Below are 21,008 nucleotides of genomic sequence, written 5' to 3' on the forward strand. Positions count from 1 at the left end.
ACCAGAGGTGGATGACAGGGTACCCGTGGTGCCAAGGCCGCTCGGGCAGTTGCCTCTTATCCCTCAGGTAACGCTGCAGCCCCTACCTCTCGGTCATGAGGCCATGTCCCATGGTTCGCCGGTTGGGGAAGGCTGGCGCAGCATCTTGTAGAGTGGCGTGCCATTACTTCAGATGTGTGAATTCTGGAGATCATAACTCACGGCTACTGTCTTCCCTTTCGGCAGAGGCCTCATGACAATCCACCGGGGAACCTCTCTTTGCAAAGTCCGGATCCGCTCCTTGCGCCAGAAATTCAAGCCCTGCTGGAGAAAGGCGCCATAGAACTGGTGCCTGTAGCGGAGAGGAACAAGGGATGGTATTCCCCTTATTTTTGATTTCGAAGAAAGACTGGGGATTGAGACCCATCATGGACTTGCGCGGTTTGAACAAACTCCTCAGGAAGGACAAGTTCAAGATGTTTACTCTCTCAAGTCCTCCAGGCCCTTCAACTTCAGGACTGGTTGGTGTCTTTCGACCTCAAGGACGCTTACTTCCATGTGCCGATCCATCCCAAGCACAAGAAGTACCTGAGGTTCGCGGTTGGCGACTGGCACTTTCAGTTTCGGGTCCTGCCGTTCGGATTGACCTCCGCCCCAAGGGTTTTCACCAAGCTCATGGTGGTGGTGGCAGCGCATCTCAGGCAAGGGGGGATTCACGTCTACCCCTACCTGGACGATTGGTTGATCAGGGGGAGCTCTCCCGAGCAAGTCCTGGATCATCTGTCCGTCACCTGCCACTCCCTTCACAGGCTGGGCTTCTCCCTCAATTTAAAGAAGTCCCATTTGATGCCAACACAGCGGCTCCAGTACATCGGAGCAGTGCTCGACACTTCCCTGGGGCAGTGTTTTCCTCCCCAGGTGAGGGCTCTTCACATTCAGCAGATGGTGCACAAGTTTCAGCATGCCCAGACGCTCCCAGCGTTTGAGTTCTTGAGGTTGGTCGGCCTCGTGGCATCCTGCATTCTTCTGGTGCCAGAGGCTCGCCTGCGGATGAGATCTTTGCAGTGGGCACTCAAGATGCAATGGTCGCAGTCCTCCGACAGGATGTCGGACCCGGTTCAGGTGCCGCCCTCGGTTGCCCGGGACCTTCTGTGGTGGGCCGTCGAAAGCAACTTGATGAAGGGGGCTCCATTTTGGCTTCCCTGGCCGGAGGTGACGATCGTGATGGATGCATCCCTCACGGGATGGGGAGCTCGTGCCAACGAGCTGACAGTCAGCGGTCGTTGGTCTCCGTCGGAGTCCAGACTCCATATCAATCTGTTGGAGCTGAGGGCCGTCAGGCTAGCCCTGAAGGCTTTTCTGCCGACTGTGCGAGGAAAGAATGTCCTGATCCTGACGGACAACACAGTGGCCATGCACTACCTCAACAAAAAGGGGGGGGCAGGGTCACTTCCTCTGTGCAGGGAGGCGATGCAGCTCGAGTTCTGGGCCATCCAGCCGGAAGTTTCGATCTCGGCAGTTCATCTGGCCGGAGACGAAAACATGACGGCGGACCCTCTGAGCAGGCAGAGCACGATCTCTCACGAGTTGGAGTTGGCTCAGGAGATTCTCCTGGAGAGCTTTGCCCTTTGGGGGACCCATTAAGTGGATCTCTTCGCCTCCAGTGTCAACCGGAAGTGCGAGCGGTCCTGCTTGCGGGAATTTCCTCCAAAAAGAGCTTTAGGAGACGCGTTTGTGGTGGAGTGGTCATTCCCGCTGCTGTACGCGTTTCCTTCAGTCCCCGTCATCCCGCAAGTGCTGCGGAGGTTACGGAAGTTCGGTTCCCGGATGATCCTCATTGCTCCGGCGTGGGCTCTAAGGACGTGGTACCCGGACCTTCTCGACTTGTCCATCTGCCCTCCACGTGGTCTTCCCTACCGAGACGATCTGCTCTCACGGGAGGGGGGGGTCAGGTTCTCCATCAAGAGGTCAGATCCCTCAACCTTCATGCTTGGCTTCTGAAAGGTTGAGGTATAAGGATTGGGACCTCGCTGAAGATGTGATGGAGGTGTTGCTCTCGGCCCGATGGCCAGCAACAAAGTCTCTGTACCGTTGGCGTAAATTCTGCGACTGGTGCAGAGTTCAGAATGTGGATCCTTTTGCATGCGACATCCCCATGGTGCTGTCCTTTTTACTTTCTTTGGCCCACAGGGGCTTGCAAGTGGGTACCATTAAAGATTACCTGGCGGCCCTGTCTATCTTTAAGCGCTCGTCTGAAGAGTGTTCCTACTTTAAAATCCCTTTAATTTCACAGTTTCTGAAAGGACTCACTATTGTGTTCCCTCCGTCACCTTTCCTGGTGCCCGGTTGGGATTTAAACCTTGTTCTGAAGTTTCTTATGGGTGCTCCGTTTGAGCCTTTGCATTCTTGTCCTTTGAGGCTGTCAACTCTGAAAACTGTTTTTGGTTGCGGTTACTTCCGCTCGCAGAGTGAGTGAGTTACAGGCACTTTCAGTTAAGCCACCCTTCACTGTATTTCAGAAGGACAGGGTTGTCCTTAGAGTTCGTCCTTCTTTTCTTCCGAAGGTGGTTTCGGAATTTCATTTGGCCCAGAAGGTTGTTCTTCCGGCATTCTATCCTCCTCCGCATCCTGGTAAGGAAGAGGAGAGGCTCCATAGGCTTGATCCTAGGAGAGCTTTAAGCTTTTATGTTTCACGCATGTCCCGGGTCAGAGTGGACGATCAACTCTTTATTGGTTACGCTGGAAAGCGTTTGAGACAGGCTGTGACGAAACACTTTGTCTCGCTGGATTATTTTGGCCATCTCGGAGTGTTACCGCTTGGCACCTGCTTTGCCCTTCTCCAGCCAGGTTGCGAGGCAGCAATGACGATCTTGTTTGGTCTGTTCCGAAAGGTTCTTGCAGAACGCACAGTCTTTCTCCACGTGCGTCTTGTCCTCATGAAGGCAGTAGAGACATCGCGAATGCTCGTCCTCCTTGAAAACGTTATATAATCCGCATCCAGGGCAGTTCCTGAACAGCTTGGATCCGGGTGTCGACCTTCCCTTGTCCTGGGCCATGTCCGTTGAGGTAGGCCGCAGATCTTCCGGAATCCTCCAAGAAGTGTAAACTCGACGAAAACTTCACCCTTGAGGGGCGTAGAAGAATTGGTTTCCTCGTGGCCATCACCTCCGCACGACGAGTGGGAGAGATCCAGGCCCTATCTTGCAAGCCTCCATACTTGACTTTTCATGACACGAGGGTGGTGCTGAGGACGCACCCCTCCTTTATGCCCAAGTTGCCGTCGGACTTCCACCTCAACGAGCCCTTGGTGTTACCTGTATTCTTCCCGACGCCTTTGTCGCCGGCTGGGAGAACTTTGCACTTGCTAGACGTGGCTAGAGCACTGAAGTTCTATGTGGACCGCACAAAGTTTTCGGAAGATGTCGCAACTTTTTGTGAACTATGTCCCTGTGAACCATGGGAAGGCTCTCTTGAAGGCTTCCATTTGCAGGTGGCTCTCCGGCTGCATCACCCATTGTCAACGGTTGGCAAACTGACCGTTGACTGGCTGTCCGAGAGCCCATTCGACCAGAGTGATTGCTGCAACTACGGCGTTTCTGTCTGGTGTGCCCCTGCTTGACTTCTGCAGGGCTGCTACGTGGAGGTCGACGCAAACCTTCATCAAGTTCTACTGCGTTGACAGGGATTCCAGGGAGGAGTCCAGAGTCGGCCAAGCAGTGCTGCGCAACCTGTTCGTTTGAAGGTGAGCCTGGTGAGGAGGTAAGAGGTGCTTAATGTTGAGTTGTTGATATGCTTCATGTTGAACCTTGCCACCTCCTGTGGTTGTGCGTGTACTGCTCTGTATTCTTTATTCATGAGCATGTGAATCCATGCCAGACCACATGCTTGAGAAGGAACAAGTTACTTACTTGTACCTGTTCTCCAGCTTGGGTCTGGCATGGATTCACATGCAAACCCTCCCGCCTACCCCTCTGCGGCTCTTCTCTTGGTCCTACTGCCCCTTTACTTGCTGTCAAATCTGAAGATGGCTGCCAGAGGAGGGGCTTAGGTAGAGGGCAGTCATTGGCTGGGGGTAGTATAACCCAGAGGCCAGTGATTGGTTGTTAGGCGAAAGACAGTTCCGAAGTGAAACTTGATTTTTTTTTTCTTCCCCATACCGAGGATTCCCAGCCTGAAGATTGGGAATATTCATGAGCATGTGAATCAATGCCAGACCCATGCTGAAGAACAACAGTTAGAGGTAAGTACTTGTTCCTTGCGTGCCACACTGTTGAATATTTTCCATGGGAATCCTCTGTACGTTGGTCAAGCAATTTCAGTGTAAACTACAAAATGCACTCCCACTATGCCAGTTGCTCATTTTTGGGCCATTTGCCCTCTTGTCAATGGGCACTGTCCTCTCTAGTTCCACCCCTAGAGGCCATCTTCTGATTGTTAACGCTCGGATGAGTGCTGTATTAATACTCATGTGGAGTTGAAGGGAAGACCAGGAGAACCGCAGTTGCAGGTAAGCTTTTTTTCTTAGTTGAACTTGGTTACTCTTGGTGTAATTTTAGAAGTGGGTTTCAGTACTCAAGTTTAGTGTACTCTATGGGTTACTAATGGAACTAATTGCACCTCCCGACCAACCTACCTCCTTCCTTGAGTGAGGCCCGAGAGCTCTGCGTAAGCCACCCTAGGGAATTTGGTATTTCGTTTTGGTTAGTAGGCCTGTCTTGTCATTGTGTTAGATGGCTTACATCCCCCACCCGCAGGCTGTAGAAAAACTCCCAATAACAGTAGCTGTCTGCAACCCTGTGCATGCGAGGAGTAGGAGCAATAGAAAATCCACCACACATGTCAATTTCCTTGTCATACTTGCCAAATCCCCAACAAATAGTTTGCTATTACTCAAATTTAAAAACATTTCCTCATTTTATGCTTTACGCTGCCTGGAAGGTTCTGTCACTCATCGCCAACTCCTTTTTCCTCCAACCTTGGCTTTTATCCGTAGTATTCTTTAACTTGTTTCGTTCTATCATAAATAAAAGATTACTTTTCATTTTACAGGAAGTTGCAGGATCCTAGAGTTATGACCACACTGAGCGTGCTCCTTGGAGTAGACCTAGGAAGTGTGGATGATGATGAAGAAATTGTAACTCCCCCTCCACAACCAAAAAAAAAGGAATCCAAACCAGAGCCGATGGAAGAGGATCTACCAGAGAACAAGAAACAGGTTTGTTCCGCTTTGAATGCAAGTCAATGAAAGATCCCATCACATGTGAAGGAAAAGTTATTTTTGAGTGTATATTTGGTCCACCTATCGTGTGTGGACCTGTAATCAATAAGGTAAGAATCTCCGCCTTCAAGTGGGATCACTGAGCGAAAGCTTAAACATTTTCTTTAGTTATTATAAAATTGTCTATTTGCTTACTATTACTGATTTACCTCTAAATTAGAACATTGGTTCCCCTTTATAATTTCCTTCACCGTTCGCATTGAAAAGTGATGAATCGCTCATGCAAAAATGAAATTGACAGGGTAGCCTCGCTGCTCCAGCATTATCACCCAGATGGTCAGCTGGAGAACACTTAATTTTTACTTTATTAATGGAAGATCCCCTTCTCTTGATCCCTCTAATTGATGCCTGGTGTTTCCTGTGAAGAGGTGGGGGAGATTAATTATATGAAGATACCTGTGATAAACTAAGATTACAATTAAAAATGAATAAAATGCATGTATGTAATTAGCACAGACCTAGGTTCGAATGGCAGCATAGCACTGCACAATTGGTTACTAGAAATCGAGGCATGCGCTACACCAAAGGATTAATAAATAGCAGTTAAGGAACTGCCACAGTAAGTAAAAAAAATGCATCATGTGTATACATTCTAAAGATTCAAACAATTTTATGTTTGTTTGGAGTTCTTAATTTGGGTAATCGGTCCACAAATAAGTTCCCAACCTATACAAAAAATTATGAATTTGTGTATTTTATTCAACCAATGAACACACAAGCCAGAATTACAAAACTGATATATAATCATAAAAATGACTAATTATACATTGATATCCACTATACATCCATGGCATAAACAGAATGCAGTATGTAAATATTGAACATGTAAAAATGTTTTGAAAAATTCACAGGATTTTCATAATCAAACTGAACATTTTTGATGCAGTCTCCCAAATGTATGGCTTTTCTTCAGTGCAAAAGTTTGAGAAATCTAAACCAAAAATTTGTACTAGGTTGAAAAAACCAAGGTGGGCAATTAATGAGAGGATTTAAAAATGTACTTAATATAATTAATTCTCCAGCATTGGATCTTTCATGGATTCACATGCTTAGAATATTCCCCGTCAGACTGGGACCCCTCGGTACACATATATAGCCTTTTCCAATAGGAAAACTTCCGACACTTTTGTGTCCTATCTACGTCCTTTTAGGACCTGCCTACGCATGCTCCGTAGGCTGTCCCAGTATAAGAGGCCCGCCCCCGCGGCTCCCCTTCAGATTTCAACCGTCTCCAAAGTAGTGGGATCTCCTCGCGTTGTCTTACTATTTTGTACAAGGTTGCATTACTGGAATTTGAGTACAGAAAATGTCATCCGTTTCAGGAAAAGCGCTGTTCCGCCCATGCGCGACGTGCGGCTTGAAAAAAGTTTACGAGGGGGACGGACATATGGATTGTATATATTGCCTCCACCCTCATCATTCGGCGGATAACTGTGACATATGCAAAGGGTTTTCTCAAAAAACCCTCAAAGACCGCAGTCGACGACTGGTGGCATGGCTGAATGATGGAGCGGGGGCATACCCCCCTTCGGAGGTAGGCTCCACACAATCGGCGAAAACATCACGCCGCGCTACCTCGTCGGAACCACCGGCGAAGAAATCTCGACCGACGGAAAAAGAGTCGTCTGGAAGTCACTCAACGAGAGACTCCTCGTCAAAGAAATCATCTTCATCAAAAAAGCATGAAAAGGAAAGGAAATCCTCCTCGGGCGATCATCATAGATCGACCACGAGTCGAGAGTCGAGTAAAAGCAAGCCAAGTGTGGAAAAGGCGGGACCGCCAAAACCACCTGCTAACTCACCGTCGTCGACGGCGGCCCAGTCATCGGCCTCCACCCTGCCACTTACGCAGGTGGCATCCACCGTCCCAACGACGTCGACGATGGCCTCGTCGACGGGGGTTCTACAGGAGGCCTAGAGGCCTGAAATTTTTGATCCGATCCCCCCGGATACTTTACTACAAGAACAGGCTGTGTTGCTGTCCTCGGAGGACGAGAATGAGAGAATAGCTGGCCCAGCAGACCTAGGGCTACGAGTGGCTGACAAGTCGTCGACGAGGGGATCCGTTATACCGGTATCTGCCCCTCTTCTCAATCCTCAATCTGTTTTGTCGTTGGAAATTCTGTCCACGCTTCAGTCGTTGTTACAATCGTTGGACCAGAGACTACCTCAGGCAAACCTACCACAGGCACCCGTCGACTAGCCGGGCCCGTCCCGGCAACCTACGCACGCCAATCTCAGCGCTGGCACAAGAGGAAGGTGAGCTGCCAGATTCGGAGTCTGACAGGGGAGCCATGTCGGATATCTCATCATCCCCCTCCAGGGATCCAACCTGGGAATCAGAGGTGGAGTTGGAAACCCCTAGAAGCCCAGCTCACCCGTCCCCTCCGGACGACATTGCGTCATTCCATTCTTTGATGGAGAAGGCATGCAAAGAATTTGGTTTGTCCCAGGAAGAACAGAAAAAGGACTGTTTTTTGTTCGACCACATGGGTAAGAGGTGGAGGTCTGTGTTCTCGATACCAATGCTAGACCATGTATGGAAGGAGGGGTTGCAGACAATGTGTCACCCGTTTTCAGAGCCGGCAGTGAAAGGACGCCTGGAAAAAAAGTTTAAGGCTCCAGAGTCTACCCCCAAGTGTTTATCCTCCCAACCAACGCCAGACTCGGTGGTGTCGGCGGCAGCGGCGAGGAAGGCGAAGGCCCAGCACAAGTGCGCGGCGACTCCTGAGAACGAAGCGAGACGCCAAGATGCCTTTGGCAAAAAAGTGCTATCCGTGGGAGCGACCACAGTAAAGGCCGCAAACGCTCTGGCAATTGTTGCCAGATACGATAGGGAGATGTGGCACAGGCTAGCTCCGTTGCTTGATCATCTTCCGGAAGAGCATAGGAAGGCAGCAATGTTACTCGTCCGAGAAGGTGAAGAAGCCTCAAATCACGCAATAAACATTGCGGTGGACCTCGCTGAGTCAGGCTTAAAGCAAGTCAATAATGGGGTCGTATTACGTCGACAGTCATGGCTTAAGTGTACCTACTTCAGGCCAGAAGTACAATACAAAGTTTTAGATATGCCCTTTGAGGGAGACCTTCTTTTCGGTGAGAAGGTGGACGAAGCCCTAAAGGGAATGAAAGAGGACTCGGACACGGCACGTTCATTGGGTGCCCTCGTCCCTTTAGAGGGGCTTCAGGTAATTCAAGATTCTCTGCATCTGGAGACAGATCCTTTGGCAGATCAGCCTACCCCTCCCAGGGATACAGACGTGCCTCCCAAACGGCAAACCGTCGCCGGAACTTCCAGACTTCCAGGAAAAGACCATCATATCCGTCGTCGTCGAGAGACCAGCAAAATAAAGATCAGCAGTGACATACAACACACCGTTCTGGGGGGAAGAGTTTCAGCATATGTCGACGAATGGGAACGAATAACGACGGATCAATGGGTGCTGGATACTATAAGAAACTGACACTCTCTACAATTCAAACACAGCCCTCCGCAAATTCCACCTGCGTTCACCGCTCATTCCCATCTGAAGATACTGCAACAAGAGGTAACACTCATGTTAGCAAAGGGCGTGATAGAATTAGTTCCAACATCACAGAGAGGTCAAGGAGTCTTCTCAAGATATTTCGTCGTAAAAAAGCCGAACGGCAAATGGCGTCCCATTTTAGACTTACGCGATCTCAACAAGTCTTTAAAGAGCCTGAAATTCAAGATGCTCACTCTGCAGGAAGTGATCCGCGCCGTTCAAGAGGGGGATTTTCTAGCGTCCCTGGATTTACAGGACGCGTATTTCCATATTCCAATGTGTCGGAAACGCAGGAAATTCCTAAGATTTGTAATAGGGCGGACTCACTACCAATTCAAGGTTCTTCCTTTTGGGCTCAAGACCTCCCCCAGAACGTTCACGAAATGCCTGGCTCCTGTAGCGGCCTAGCTAAGGAAGCAAGGCCACCATGTATACCCATACCTCGACGACTGGCTGGTAAGGGGATCCTCCCCAGCGTCGACCAACACAAGTTTACAAGCCACCATGCAGCTTCTACAACAGCTGGGATTCGCCATAAAATTCGGAAAATCCTCTCTGCAGCCATCGAGATCGCTGGTAATCCTGGGGGCACAGTTCGAGACCCAGTTAGGGCTAGTGAAACCTTCTCTCGACAGAACTCAAGACTCCATCAACAAGCATGCCGACTACGGCGAAACACCAAGATCTCAGTGAGAAAATACGTTTCGGTCCTAGGGGCCATGGCATCCTGCATCCATCTGGTGGAAAACTGTCGCCTATTCATGAGGCCAGTCCAGGAATTCCTCGCGGACCGATGGACGCAGGCTCAAGGATCGTGGTCAGACAAGATAACCATCGACGACAAGCTGCTTCGGACCCTTCAGTGGTGGCAGAGTTTCCACAATCTGAACGGCGTACCCCTACAGGAGCCAGAGTTTCAGCGAACCATAGTCACAGATGCGTCCCCAACCGGATGGGGAGCTCACATGGGTACTCTTCAAACGCAAGGTCGCTGGTCTCCAACGGAGTCACTCCTACATATAAACGTGTTAGAGCTCAGAGCAGTACGATGGGCCTTGAAGGCATTCCTACCACACATCAAGGGCTCGCGAGTACGAATACTGACCGACAAACAACGGCCATGTTTTATCTGAGGAAACAAGGAGGGACGCGATCAAGAACTCTTTCCATAGAAGCCCAGAAAACATGGCCTTGGGCATTAAAGCATGAAATTTCCATCGTGGCTCATCACCTTCCAGGAGTGAGGAACTCCCAAGCAGACTCCCTCAGCAGAAGCATGGCCCAGATCCACGAGTGGGAAATGGACACAGTTCACCTGATGAAAGTGTTTGAGAAATGTGTCACCCCCCTCTGGACGCCTTCGCGACCAAAGACAACAAGAAATGCGAGCAATTTGCAAGCAGATGGCCTCAAGAGGGCTCCAGGGGGGAGGCATTCTCCTTCCCATGGACGGACATGTTCCTCTATGCTTTTCCCCCTCATACGGAGGACAATACAGTGGATACGCAGATACAATTGCCGGGTAATTCTAGTGACACCATACTGGCCAAGGCAACCGTGGTTCTCCGACCTGCTTCACCTGTCGCTGGAACATCCCATAGGGTTTCCCAAAGCCCCGAACCTACTATCCCGGGGGAAAAAGGCACAGTGTGGCATCACGACCCGGACAGTCTCAACCTTGCAGCCTGGCTCCTGACTTTTCGGAGTTCGGTGCTTTAGACGTTTCGGAGGATTGTCAAAAAATTCTGCAAGCGGCTAGAGCCCCTTCTACAAACAAATCCTACTCCTATAAGTGGCGGAGGTTCTGTGAATGGTGTAGGGGACAACAGGGCCTACAACCGTTGTCGGTGACGCCGGAACAAGTTCTACCTTACCTGCTCCTCTTAGCGGAGAGGGGATTATCTTTCACATCGATAAAGGTGCACCTGGCGGGCATCTCGAGGTTCACAAGGAAAAGGCAGTCGTCTCCTCTATTTAGCGACAGACTTGTAAAACACTTCATGAGGGGTTTATTTCGAGCTTTTCCCCCGGAAAAACGTTTCCCCTCGACTTGGGAGTCTCAACACAGTGTTGGCAGGCTTAATGAAACCGCATTTTGAGCCTATGGCCACGTCCGACATAAAATTCATTTCGTGGAAGTTGGCATTCTTGATTGCTATCACATCAGCTAGAAGAATCTCGGAACTGCAAGCGCTGGTCGTAGACCCGCCATACCTAAGATTCTTTAAGGACAAAGTAGTCCTGGCAACTAATCCTATGTTCGTCCCAAAAGTTCCGACAGTGTATCACAAACACTCGTCCATTGTTCTCCCTACTTTCTTCGCCACACCATCGGCAGCAGAAAAAGCTCTTCATACCCTGGACGTTAAGAGGGCTCTGAAATTTTACCTACATCGTACACAGGAATTCAGGTCTACTAGACAACTGTTCGTTGCGTATGGTCTGTCGACGAGAGGAAAAGCAATCTCTAAACAAGGATTGGCTCGATGGGTCTCATCGACGATTGCGTTTTGTCACTCTAAGGCCGGAAGGCCACTGCAAGGACATCCTAGAGCCCATTCTACAAGATAGATGTCCTCATCAACAGCTTTATGGGCAGGAATTCCGTTGACGGACATATGCCAAGCTGCGGCATGGTCAGTGCCCCACACGTTTACCCGCCACTACTGCCTTGCCAGGCAGCATGCGGACGAGGTGCAGATGGGAAGAGCTGTCCTGCGCCATCTGTTTCAGTAAGGTAAGCTCCACGCTGTGGAGAATCTGTTGTCTACCTTTTAATGACAGTTTATTTTATGTGGGTTAGGTTATTTGAGGTAACTTATTCCTACTGTACATATGCATTGTGTAGTATGTTGAGGGTATATTACATTACATTCTCACCGCCGTCTCAAGTGTTACTGCTATACAATCTATTCTAAGCATGTGAATCCATGAAAGATCCAATGCTGGAGAAGGGAATAGTTTCTTACCTGTAACTCCATTTCTCCAGCATTGGTATCTTTCATGGATTCACATGCCCCCGCCAAACTCCCCGGAATGTAATGTATTTGATTGATAAGTCTAACCCTTCCTACTTTGGAGGGGCCGAAATCTGAAGGGGAGCCGCGGGGGCGGGCCTCTTATACTGGGACGGCCTACGGAGCATGCGTAGGCGTTTCCTAAAAGGAAGTAGATAGGACACAAAAGTGTCGGAAGTTTTCCTATTGGAAAAGGCTATTTCTGATGGATGTTAATCTGCTTAGAATCACATGCTGTGCATAGGTCCGACATCCAGTGGTCACTGCGGAGTATTGCATTTTGTTTTTCGTAGTCGAAAAGGGACGTCGACAAGGCGTGTCTGAAACACTATCCCTATAGTGACGTGCGTTGTACCCACAATCCCTCACGCGTCGAGGTCCCTCAGATTGTTTTTTTCCGCCCAGCTACTGCTCGCCTTTACGCGGAGCTCCTCGAGAGACATTGCAGATTTCATCTCCTCGACCTTTGGTCGTTTTCCTATATTAATATAGAACATATCGATCCCTCCCTCGACGCTGTTGTGAAGCTGTCTCCGCCGAGCAAGATCTTCGACGGAGGGGACGAGCGGAGGAGATCCTTCGGCGTTGCCGAACACGTGGCCTGGCCTCGCAGGCCATATACAGTAGGGAGAGTGGGGGTCGTGGGACATCTCTGGTTCTTTTCTGAGCATGCCTTTCCTTTTCCCCTTCCTTTCCCTTGGGGTGGTTATCACGATTTATTGCCTCGGCTATGGAGAGGACACCCTTTAGGTTTTGCCCGCTTTGCAAGGGCAAGTTTACTTGGAAGGACAAGCATTCACGGTGTAACCGCTGCTTGCCCCTCGATCACAAAGAGGAAGGTTGCACGGCTTTTCGGGTTCTTAAGCCAAAGACTCTAAAAGACCGTAGGGTCAAGAGGTGGGCGGCCTACGCTATGTCGAAGGCCGACGCTTCACCCACCGTTGCTACCACCGACAGTGACGAGGAACGTGATAACACGACCTCCGCTACGGAAGTCGAAAACCCCCCTAAAGAGCGCACACGCGCTTCGTCGTCTGTCCCCGGCCCCGACTGGCTCGGCTCACGCCCTGCTTATGGGGATGAACACCCCGGCGACATTGACGCACACAAGACCACACATAAGCACACAACCCATGGCTCTTCTTCGTCGAAGGCGAAGAGAGCATCAGCGCCCAAGGAGATGCAGGTTCCACCGGCGGCCTCCTCGGACCGTTCGGGTTCGAAGCCCCTCTCGCAGCCGCGACCAGCGACTGGGCTTTCGGCAAATAAGGGCGCCGCCCCCAAATCATCGGCCGGCGCGCATCAGCAGAAAGCGCATGCCGCCGTAGAGCGATCGACACCCATAACGTCGAAACCACAGCCCTCCGCTGACAAACGAGTCGCTGAGAGCTTGGCGAGGATCGTGGTAGCCGACGCCCACAAGCGTACGCCGAAAGACACGTCGAGCGCTACGCAGAGGTCGAAAGACACGCCGAAAAAGCCCAAAGAAAGGCAGGGACTACCCCCTTCAGTCGAGGGGACCCCCAACACACCTGAAGGCTTTTCGGAAGGCGACGGGACACTTTCCTCGACGTTGTGGGAGAGGTCGAGCAGTTTTCAGCTACAAGACACTATTTTTCCCCCGCTAGACCGCTCAGGGGTACCCCATGAAACCATGGAAAGGCTCCATCTCTGCATGGAAAGAATGGAGAGGTTTATGAATACCCAGAACCCTCCCACTCCGAAGAGAATAAGAGAACGGCCTCAGGAGGACCCCAGGCCCAAAATTCGAGACTAGTCAATCCCCACCAGGACACAGCCTCAGACCTCCATAGTGTGTATGACCTCACTGGGGAAGAACATTACTTTGAGGAAGAGGATGATTTTATGGACGATGAAGAGGGACGGAACCAGGAGGAAGGTCTGGAAGACAGCCCAGACTTGGTAGGAGAAGGCTTCGGAGAAAATCCAGAAGGACCTTCTCACCCCTGGCAATCCCCATCAATATATTCCGACACTGATGTCCTGAACCTAAATCCTCCTGACAATTCACCTATTAGGAACACGTCTCCCATTGACGATCAGCCCACATTCAATGCACTGTTGCGCAGAGCAGCAGCACATTTCGAACTGGACACTGGGGAGCTCTCTCCTGAATTAGACTTTGTGGAAAGAGTAATTAAGGAGAAACCCCCGGTCAGTCAGACCATTCCCCTCCTCGCTTCGGTGAAGAGAAGACTCATCCCTTCGCTGTCCACACCCGCACTAATCAGAGGGGTCAATCCTAGAATTGAAAAACTTTTCACTCCTTCACCCTCAGACCCGCTGTACATCAGGGGACATTCCATTCCGGATTCCCTGGTAGTAACCAATACAAGAAAGAGGGCAGGGGTACCACTTTCCACCAGTGAGGCACCACCTGACAAGGAGGGCAAGCGGTTATATGCCCTTGCAAAAAGAGTTACATCCTCGGCTGCCTTTTCGGCAAGAATTACGAACAACAATTCTTTGCTCGCTAGCTATGCGGACGCGCAGTGGGCCAAACTGCGCAAAGACGCTGAAGAAGCGCCGGAACCGCTACGTACACGCCTGCTTACAACTATTGGCGAAGGAACCCAGGTCAACCAGAGTATTGTAAAGAACTCTCTGGATGCTGCAGAAACAGCGGGACGTTCCCTGGTTCAGGGAATACTCCTAAAACGCCACGTATGGCTGCGCAACTCAGGGTTCAAACCGGAGACACAGGCGTCTTTAATAAATAAACCTGTTGAAGACTCAAACCTCTCGGGAAAGCGGTGGATGAGGCTCTGGAGATGGCTAAAAAAGAGTTCGATACTATCAAAACTCTTGACCAAATCTCTAAGCCCTCTACCAGGCGCGGCTATGGCAACAAACGCTTTTTTCGTGGCCAACGCCAACAACCAAACCAGCAGCAACAGTACCCTGCCAACAATTTCCAGACCAATAGTGGGCAGTACAGCCAAAGAGGCCAGCGCCGGGGCTAAGGAAGAGGCCGGGGGTCCACCCCCAGAGGCTCCCAAGCCCCCAACAACACCAAGTGACGCGAAGATTCGCGTCCCCTCCCATGCAACACCGGTCGGGGGCCGGATAACATCCTTTCTTCCAACATGGGAGGGTATAACGTCAGACCGCTGGGTACTTTCCACCGTATCCCACGGATACTGCATCGAATTCAACAGTTCCCCAACATACAAACCCCCGAGGGGACGACGCATGACACCGGAACAACTTGCCATCCTTCTCCAAGAAGTACAACAACTGCTGGGAAAAGGAGCCATAGAGGTCGTGCCTCTATCTCAGGTAACGGAAGGTATTTATTCAGTGTACTTCCTTTTTCCCAAAAAGGATCTAACCATGCGCCCTGTATTAGATCTGCGCCCAGCGAACAAGTTTATCAAACCCCAAAAGTTTCGTATGGTGACCTTACAGGAAGTGATCCTACTGCTATCACAGGGAGATTACATGACAACATTGGACATGAAAGATGCATACTTTCATATTTTAATGTTGCCAGCGCACAGAAAATACCTCAGGTTCATGATAGAGGGCAAACACTACCAGTTCAGAGTGCTACCCTTCGGCATAGCATCGGCACCAAGGGTATTCACGAAGGTGCTGGCAGTGGCAGCAGCCCACCTGCGCAGGATGTCCATCCCAGTTTACCCTTACCTCGACGACTGGCTCATAACAGGGGATTCTTACGAAACATGCTTCTCCAATACCCAAAAGACTGTAGACCTTTTGTTCCAGTTGGGCTTCTCCATCAACGAAAAGAAGTCCAGCCTAGTCCCCAGCGAAATCAAACAATTCCTAGGGGCTCTAATTCAAACAAAGGAAGGCCTCGTCTTCCCCTCCAAAGAGAGGGTCCAAAACATGCTGTTTCAGATCCCTCAATATGTGACCGGTCGAGAGGTGACGGTACGCAAAGCAATGCGCTTGCTAGGCATGATGGCGTCGTGTATTTATTTGGTACCTCACGCGCGCCTGCGCATGCGCCCAATGCAAGAGTGGCTCAACAGCCAGTTGTGTCAGGCCAGCGGACTATGGGACGATCTAGTGATGGTCTCGCAGGCCTTAGTTCTCTCGCTACGGTGGTGGACAAAGGAAAACCTGGGAAAAGGGAAACACTTTGCCACACCCGCGGCGGAAGCCACTCTAACTACAGACGCATCCCTCACAGTATGGGGGTCTCACCTACCCATCAGACTGCTCACGGAGTGTGGACTCCGAACGTAGCATCCAAACACATCAATCTGGAGCTATCGCGGTGTTCAAGGCGCTAAAAGCCTTCCAGGAACACCTACAAGGCAGGACAGTGATGGTCCTTACAGACAGCACCACAGCCATGTATTACATCAACAAGCAGGGGGGGAACCCACTCACCAGGACTGTCCAAACTGGCCCAAAATATATGGAAGTGGGCTCTCAAACAAGACATGTTCCTACTGTCACAACATGTACCAGGGGAACTCAATCTGCTGGCAGACAAACTCAGCAGAGATTTCCCCCTGCCCGAAGAGAACGAATGGCGACTGCACGAAAACATCGTCTTCGATGTCTTCACACAATGGGGATTCCCAGAAATAGACCTGTTCGCAACCCTGGAGAACTCACAATGCCTAAGTTACGCCTCCAGGTACCCCCAGAACCAATCCAAGGGGAACGGTCTGTCGATACAATGGTCAGGGAAATTTGTTTACGCTTTTCCCCCCGACTCCCCTTCTCAACAAGGTGGTGCACAAGATGCACCAGGAACAAGTAACCATGATACTGGTGGACCCAATGTGGGCCCGACAGCCATGGTTCGCTCACTTGATGGAGATGTCTCTATCTCCCCCAGTGAAACTCCCCTGCCCGTACAACATGCTGTCACAAGACAAGGACAGGACTCTGCATCCATGCCCCCAGAACATGAACTTAGCAGCTTGGCTCCTGAGATCATAGAATTCGGACATCTACAGCTCCCGCAGAGATGCATGGACATCCTCAGGGAAGCCAGAAAACCTAACACTCGCCACTGCTATTCTAGCAAATGGAAGAGGTTTGTCATCTGGTGCAGGGGTAAGAGCATCAACCCGATTGAATGCTCTCCCACACATATTGTTCTATACCTGACCCACCTATTGGATTCAGGTCTAGTGTTCAATTCCATTAAAGTCCACCTAGCGGCACTTTCTGCATACACCACTTCCCAACTCAAGGTGTCGTGGTGGAAGATCCCTGTTATAAAGGCCTTCATGGAGGGAGTAAAGAGAATACACCCCCCGATAGCTGACCCAGCTCCCGGATGGGACCTTAATGTGGTACTTACCAGACTCATGGGCTCACCATTCGAACCCATGCACAAAGCATCTCTTAAAGACCTCACTCTTAAGACTGCTTTTTTAATAGCTATCACCTCCATCACGAGAGTAAGTGAACTTCAGGCTCTTTCTGTTCTAGACCCCTTTGTTACAGTTCACAGAGATAAGGTGGTTCTACGCACTCACCCAAGGTTTGCTCCGAAATTCATCTCAAAATTCCACGTAAACCAGTCTATAGAACTACCAGCGTTCTTTCAAAATCCTTCCAACTTGGGAGAAAGGACTCTGCACACACTAGATGTGCGCAGAGCGGTCATGTTCTACATGGAAAGAACAAGACCACTGAGGAAGACTAATCAGTTCTTTGTCTCGGTGGCAGCAGGAAGAGAAGGGGATGCAGTTTCAAAGTCCACTATTTCTAGATGGATTGTTCAATGCATCACTCTCTGCTATACTCTTGCTAAGAGAGAACTGCCCTTTAGGCCAAGAGCACATTCTACTCGAGGCACAGGGGCGTCCATAGCATTCATTGCAAATGTTCCCCTTGAGTCCATCTGCAAAGCGGCTACCTGGAGTTCTGTGCACACCTTTACAAAACACTACTGTCTAGATGCACACTCTAGATCTGACTCCCAGGTGGGACAGGCAGTATTAAGACATCTTTTCTCTACTGTTCCTTCTCATAACCCACTGCCAACTCCGGGTACTGCTCGCTAGTCTATGCACAGCATGTGATTCTAAGCAGATTAACAAACATCAGAAGACAATGCATTACTTACCGTAAAAGCATTTCTGATGGTTGTATCTGCTTAGATTCACATGCGCCCACCCTTCCTCCCCGCTCGGATGGAAGGAACATAGACTTCCTTTTATATCTCTCTTTTCTGTACTCACTCACGTCTAGAAGGCTCCCTCAGGGCAGAAAAATACAAACAGAGGGACTTCGACGCGTGAGGGATTGTGGGTACAACGCACGTCACTATAGGGGATAGTGTTTCAGACACGCCTTGTCGACGTCCCTTTTCGACTACAAAAAACAAAATGCAATACTCCGCAGTGACCACTGGATGTCGGACCTATGCACAGCATGTGAATCTAAGCAGATACAACCATCAGAAATGCTTTTACGGTAAGTAATGCATTGTCATATGTGTACCGAGGGGTCCCAGTCTGACAACGGGGAATATTCTAAGCATGTGAATCCATGAAAGATACCAATGCTGGAGAAATGGAGTTACAGGTAAGAAACTATTCCCTTATCTTTCACACCCTCGAAATTAATTTCTTTAAAACAAACTAGTTTTTCCTACAAAATAACTGAGAAAAATGTATTGACTAGGCAATGTTTGTCACTAATACACCAGACCAAGCGGCCAACACCACACTTCACTGAGATTACCATTGGAGTCTTTCAAAGTGACGATTTCCAAAAGGAACAGTTAACTCTTGAATAGTTGGGAGCAAACACATTAAAAGTAAGCAATGATTTGCTAAACAGATTATGTATGGAAAAAATGCACTCTTCAAATCGGGCAACATACAATTGCCAGATTGGGCACAAAGTGCTTTTGCCAAAATAAATCCTTAAAATGTTAATTCCTTGTAATTGCTGTAAAACTATTTGTGCACAGTTCACTATAAATCAATTAATGCCATATGGTAGTGGCAGATTTTCTAGACCCTAAAATAGTGCCTATATTGTTATGCTTGCATAGTGGATGCCTGAAAGAATTGCCTATTGTATTTGTCCTTACTTTGACTTTTCATTATTTTATAAACCACAATAAAACAAGTGCTTCAGTGTACAATATAGAGCGACCACAACAGTTACAATCATATACAGCATTTGCAATCACATTAGTCAATCTAATGACACACTGGAGGCAGACTGTGCCTGTGTTAATAAGTAAGTTGCATACAGACCCCATTTATTTCTTGCCCGTGTCGAGAGATGTAACTTGGCAGAGTATTAGACTTCCACATCATAATACAAAATATCAGTCTTCCAGAGTTCATATCGCAAGGGCTCACCTCTCCACACCATAGCAATCCTCCTCTTTTCCAGAACCAACAAGAGGCCACTCAAGACGCCTAACATGACCCGCAACCTCTTTCGTGTATCCCAATAGATCAGCCAGTGGAGAAGGAGCGGACACTCATCTACTATCTCACTTATGGTATCAACCGGAGACCAAAAACCATGAATTCAGAGGCAGTAAGAAACCACACTGCAGGCATCTGGGGAATAATTGGTGCATAGTAAAACTGGTGCAGAAATTTCAAACCACACTTTTCAACCCTTGTTTTTGCAGATGCTAAACTCGCTGAAATCATATCTCTTAATTCTCAAGTATGAACACCCACTGCAGCCTCTATTAAATGCAGTATCTCACCAGACACCTTGCATCACTAAACAAATCATGCCACCAACTAACGTCCAAACAGAGCTAATTTGGGACAGCTCAAACACACCATACTCTATCACATGACACCAATTAGGTGTCCATAACAAACCATACCCTTAAGTCCCTTTGTCACCAGAAAAAAACCTTCCTCTTTAAATTTAGGGGTGCGGCCCGGGGAGCATGCGCTGCCCTGACGACACCTTCCGGCGCCAGGCGCCATTCCTCAGTCCCCTTTTCCGCATCGACTGGAACGTGCTGAAATCGGCGCTCCTGGGTTTGGCTTCGGCCATGTAATTCCACGCCCGGATACTTATCCTTTTGTCTTTTTATCATTTAGGTAATCTGTCCTCAGGCGTCATGCTCCTCCCTGGCACATGTTAACTTCCACAGGGTTCAGCAGGTGTCCATCCTGCAACGGGCTCTTCCCAACTTCAGACCCCCACGCCCTCTGCCTATGTTGCATTGGCCCAGACCACAGTTTGCAAGCTTGTATAGCGTGTGTCTCGCTGTCCTCGAAAGCGCTGAAGAACGGTCTAGCCAGGTGGAGGGAGCTCTTCCAGAGAACATCAATAACTTTGTGAAACCTTGAGCCAAGCACAAGGTTGGGCCGATATTCTTCATCGCATCCCGCAAAAGACTCATTCTCAGGGACTCTCCTGCGCGGGGTGGTGGGGACCGTTCAGGTTCTTGCACCTGCATATTCACCAAGGCTACTTCAGCTACCGGTCCTCGGGCCGAGGAATCCTCGGATCTTCCCGGTGGCAGTGTTGAGGGACGGGAAGGTTCTTGTACCGGATCGTCATCTGAGGGGCTCTGCTGTTGTACCGGCCTGATGGCTGAGGGGCTACGCTCTAATACCGGCAATACGTCCAATCGGGCACCTAAACGCAGCTCTACCGACCCCTGGGTCGAGGGTGTTGCACCTACCGGCCCTAGGCCCGGGGAGCAGGGTAGGACTTGTGATCCACACGCAAGAGTCTTGGAGTAGGCTGGGCCCAATCAGACGAGCAACATGTCTCAGGCATCTGACAGGCAGCGCAACAAGATCGCCGCCGCACCAGACGGAGGCACCCGTCCGACGCACTCCACGTATGTGGCGAAGAATGAGTGTCAAGGTAGGACTGGCCTCAACCAGGTACGTGGCCTAGAGCCTGCCCCTCTTATACACAGGGCAGCTTCCCACTGCATCCATATGGGTAGTATAAGCAGCGGCTTCAGCAGCCCCCGTCTACCCAGCCAGTACACCCTGCCACCTCTATGGCCTGTTAAGAGGGGTTCTTTGGGAGGTTCCTCAGCCTCATGAAGTCACCTCGTATGGGGGTTATCCTCAAGGATGCCTTCAGGGAAGTCCTCCCGAGTATGCTAGCGGCACCACAAGCGCCTCCGACCCTGGTGCAGCTGTTGATCCCGGCTCCCCAACCGACTCCTCAGGCGGTTCCGTACCAGCCTCCGCCGCCTCCTCCGCCCCAGCTGCAGTTCCCGTGCCCCACCCTCTGGCT

At 49.9% G+C, this 21,008-nt stretch overlaps 1 protein-coding gene across 1 annotated transcript in view; it reads left to right on the plus strand.

The window, feature by feature from the left end:
• The window catches only part of STIP1 (stress induced phosphoprotein 1), an 812,376-nt gene that overhangs the window by 292,405 nt on the left and 498,963 nt on the right, over positions 1-21,008 (plus strand). Inside the window, exon 5 of the mRNA XM_069650819.1 lies at positions 5,029-5,194. Coding sequence (XP_069506920.1) covers positions 5,029-5,194 — 166 coding nt within the window. The remainder of the gene's footprint in view (positions 1-5,028; positions 5,195-21,008) is intronic.

Source organism: Ambystoma mexicanum, chromosome 3p, assembly GCF_040938575.1.
Source record: "Ambystoma mexicanum isolate Mex_15411 chromosome 3p, UKY_AmexF1_1, whole genome shotgun sequence".
In the NCBI taxonomy this organism is placed as follows: domain Eukaryota; kingdom Metazoa; phylum Chordata; class Amphibia; order Caudata; family Ambystomatidae; genus Ambystoma; species Ambystoma mexicanum.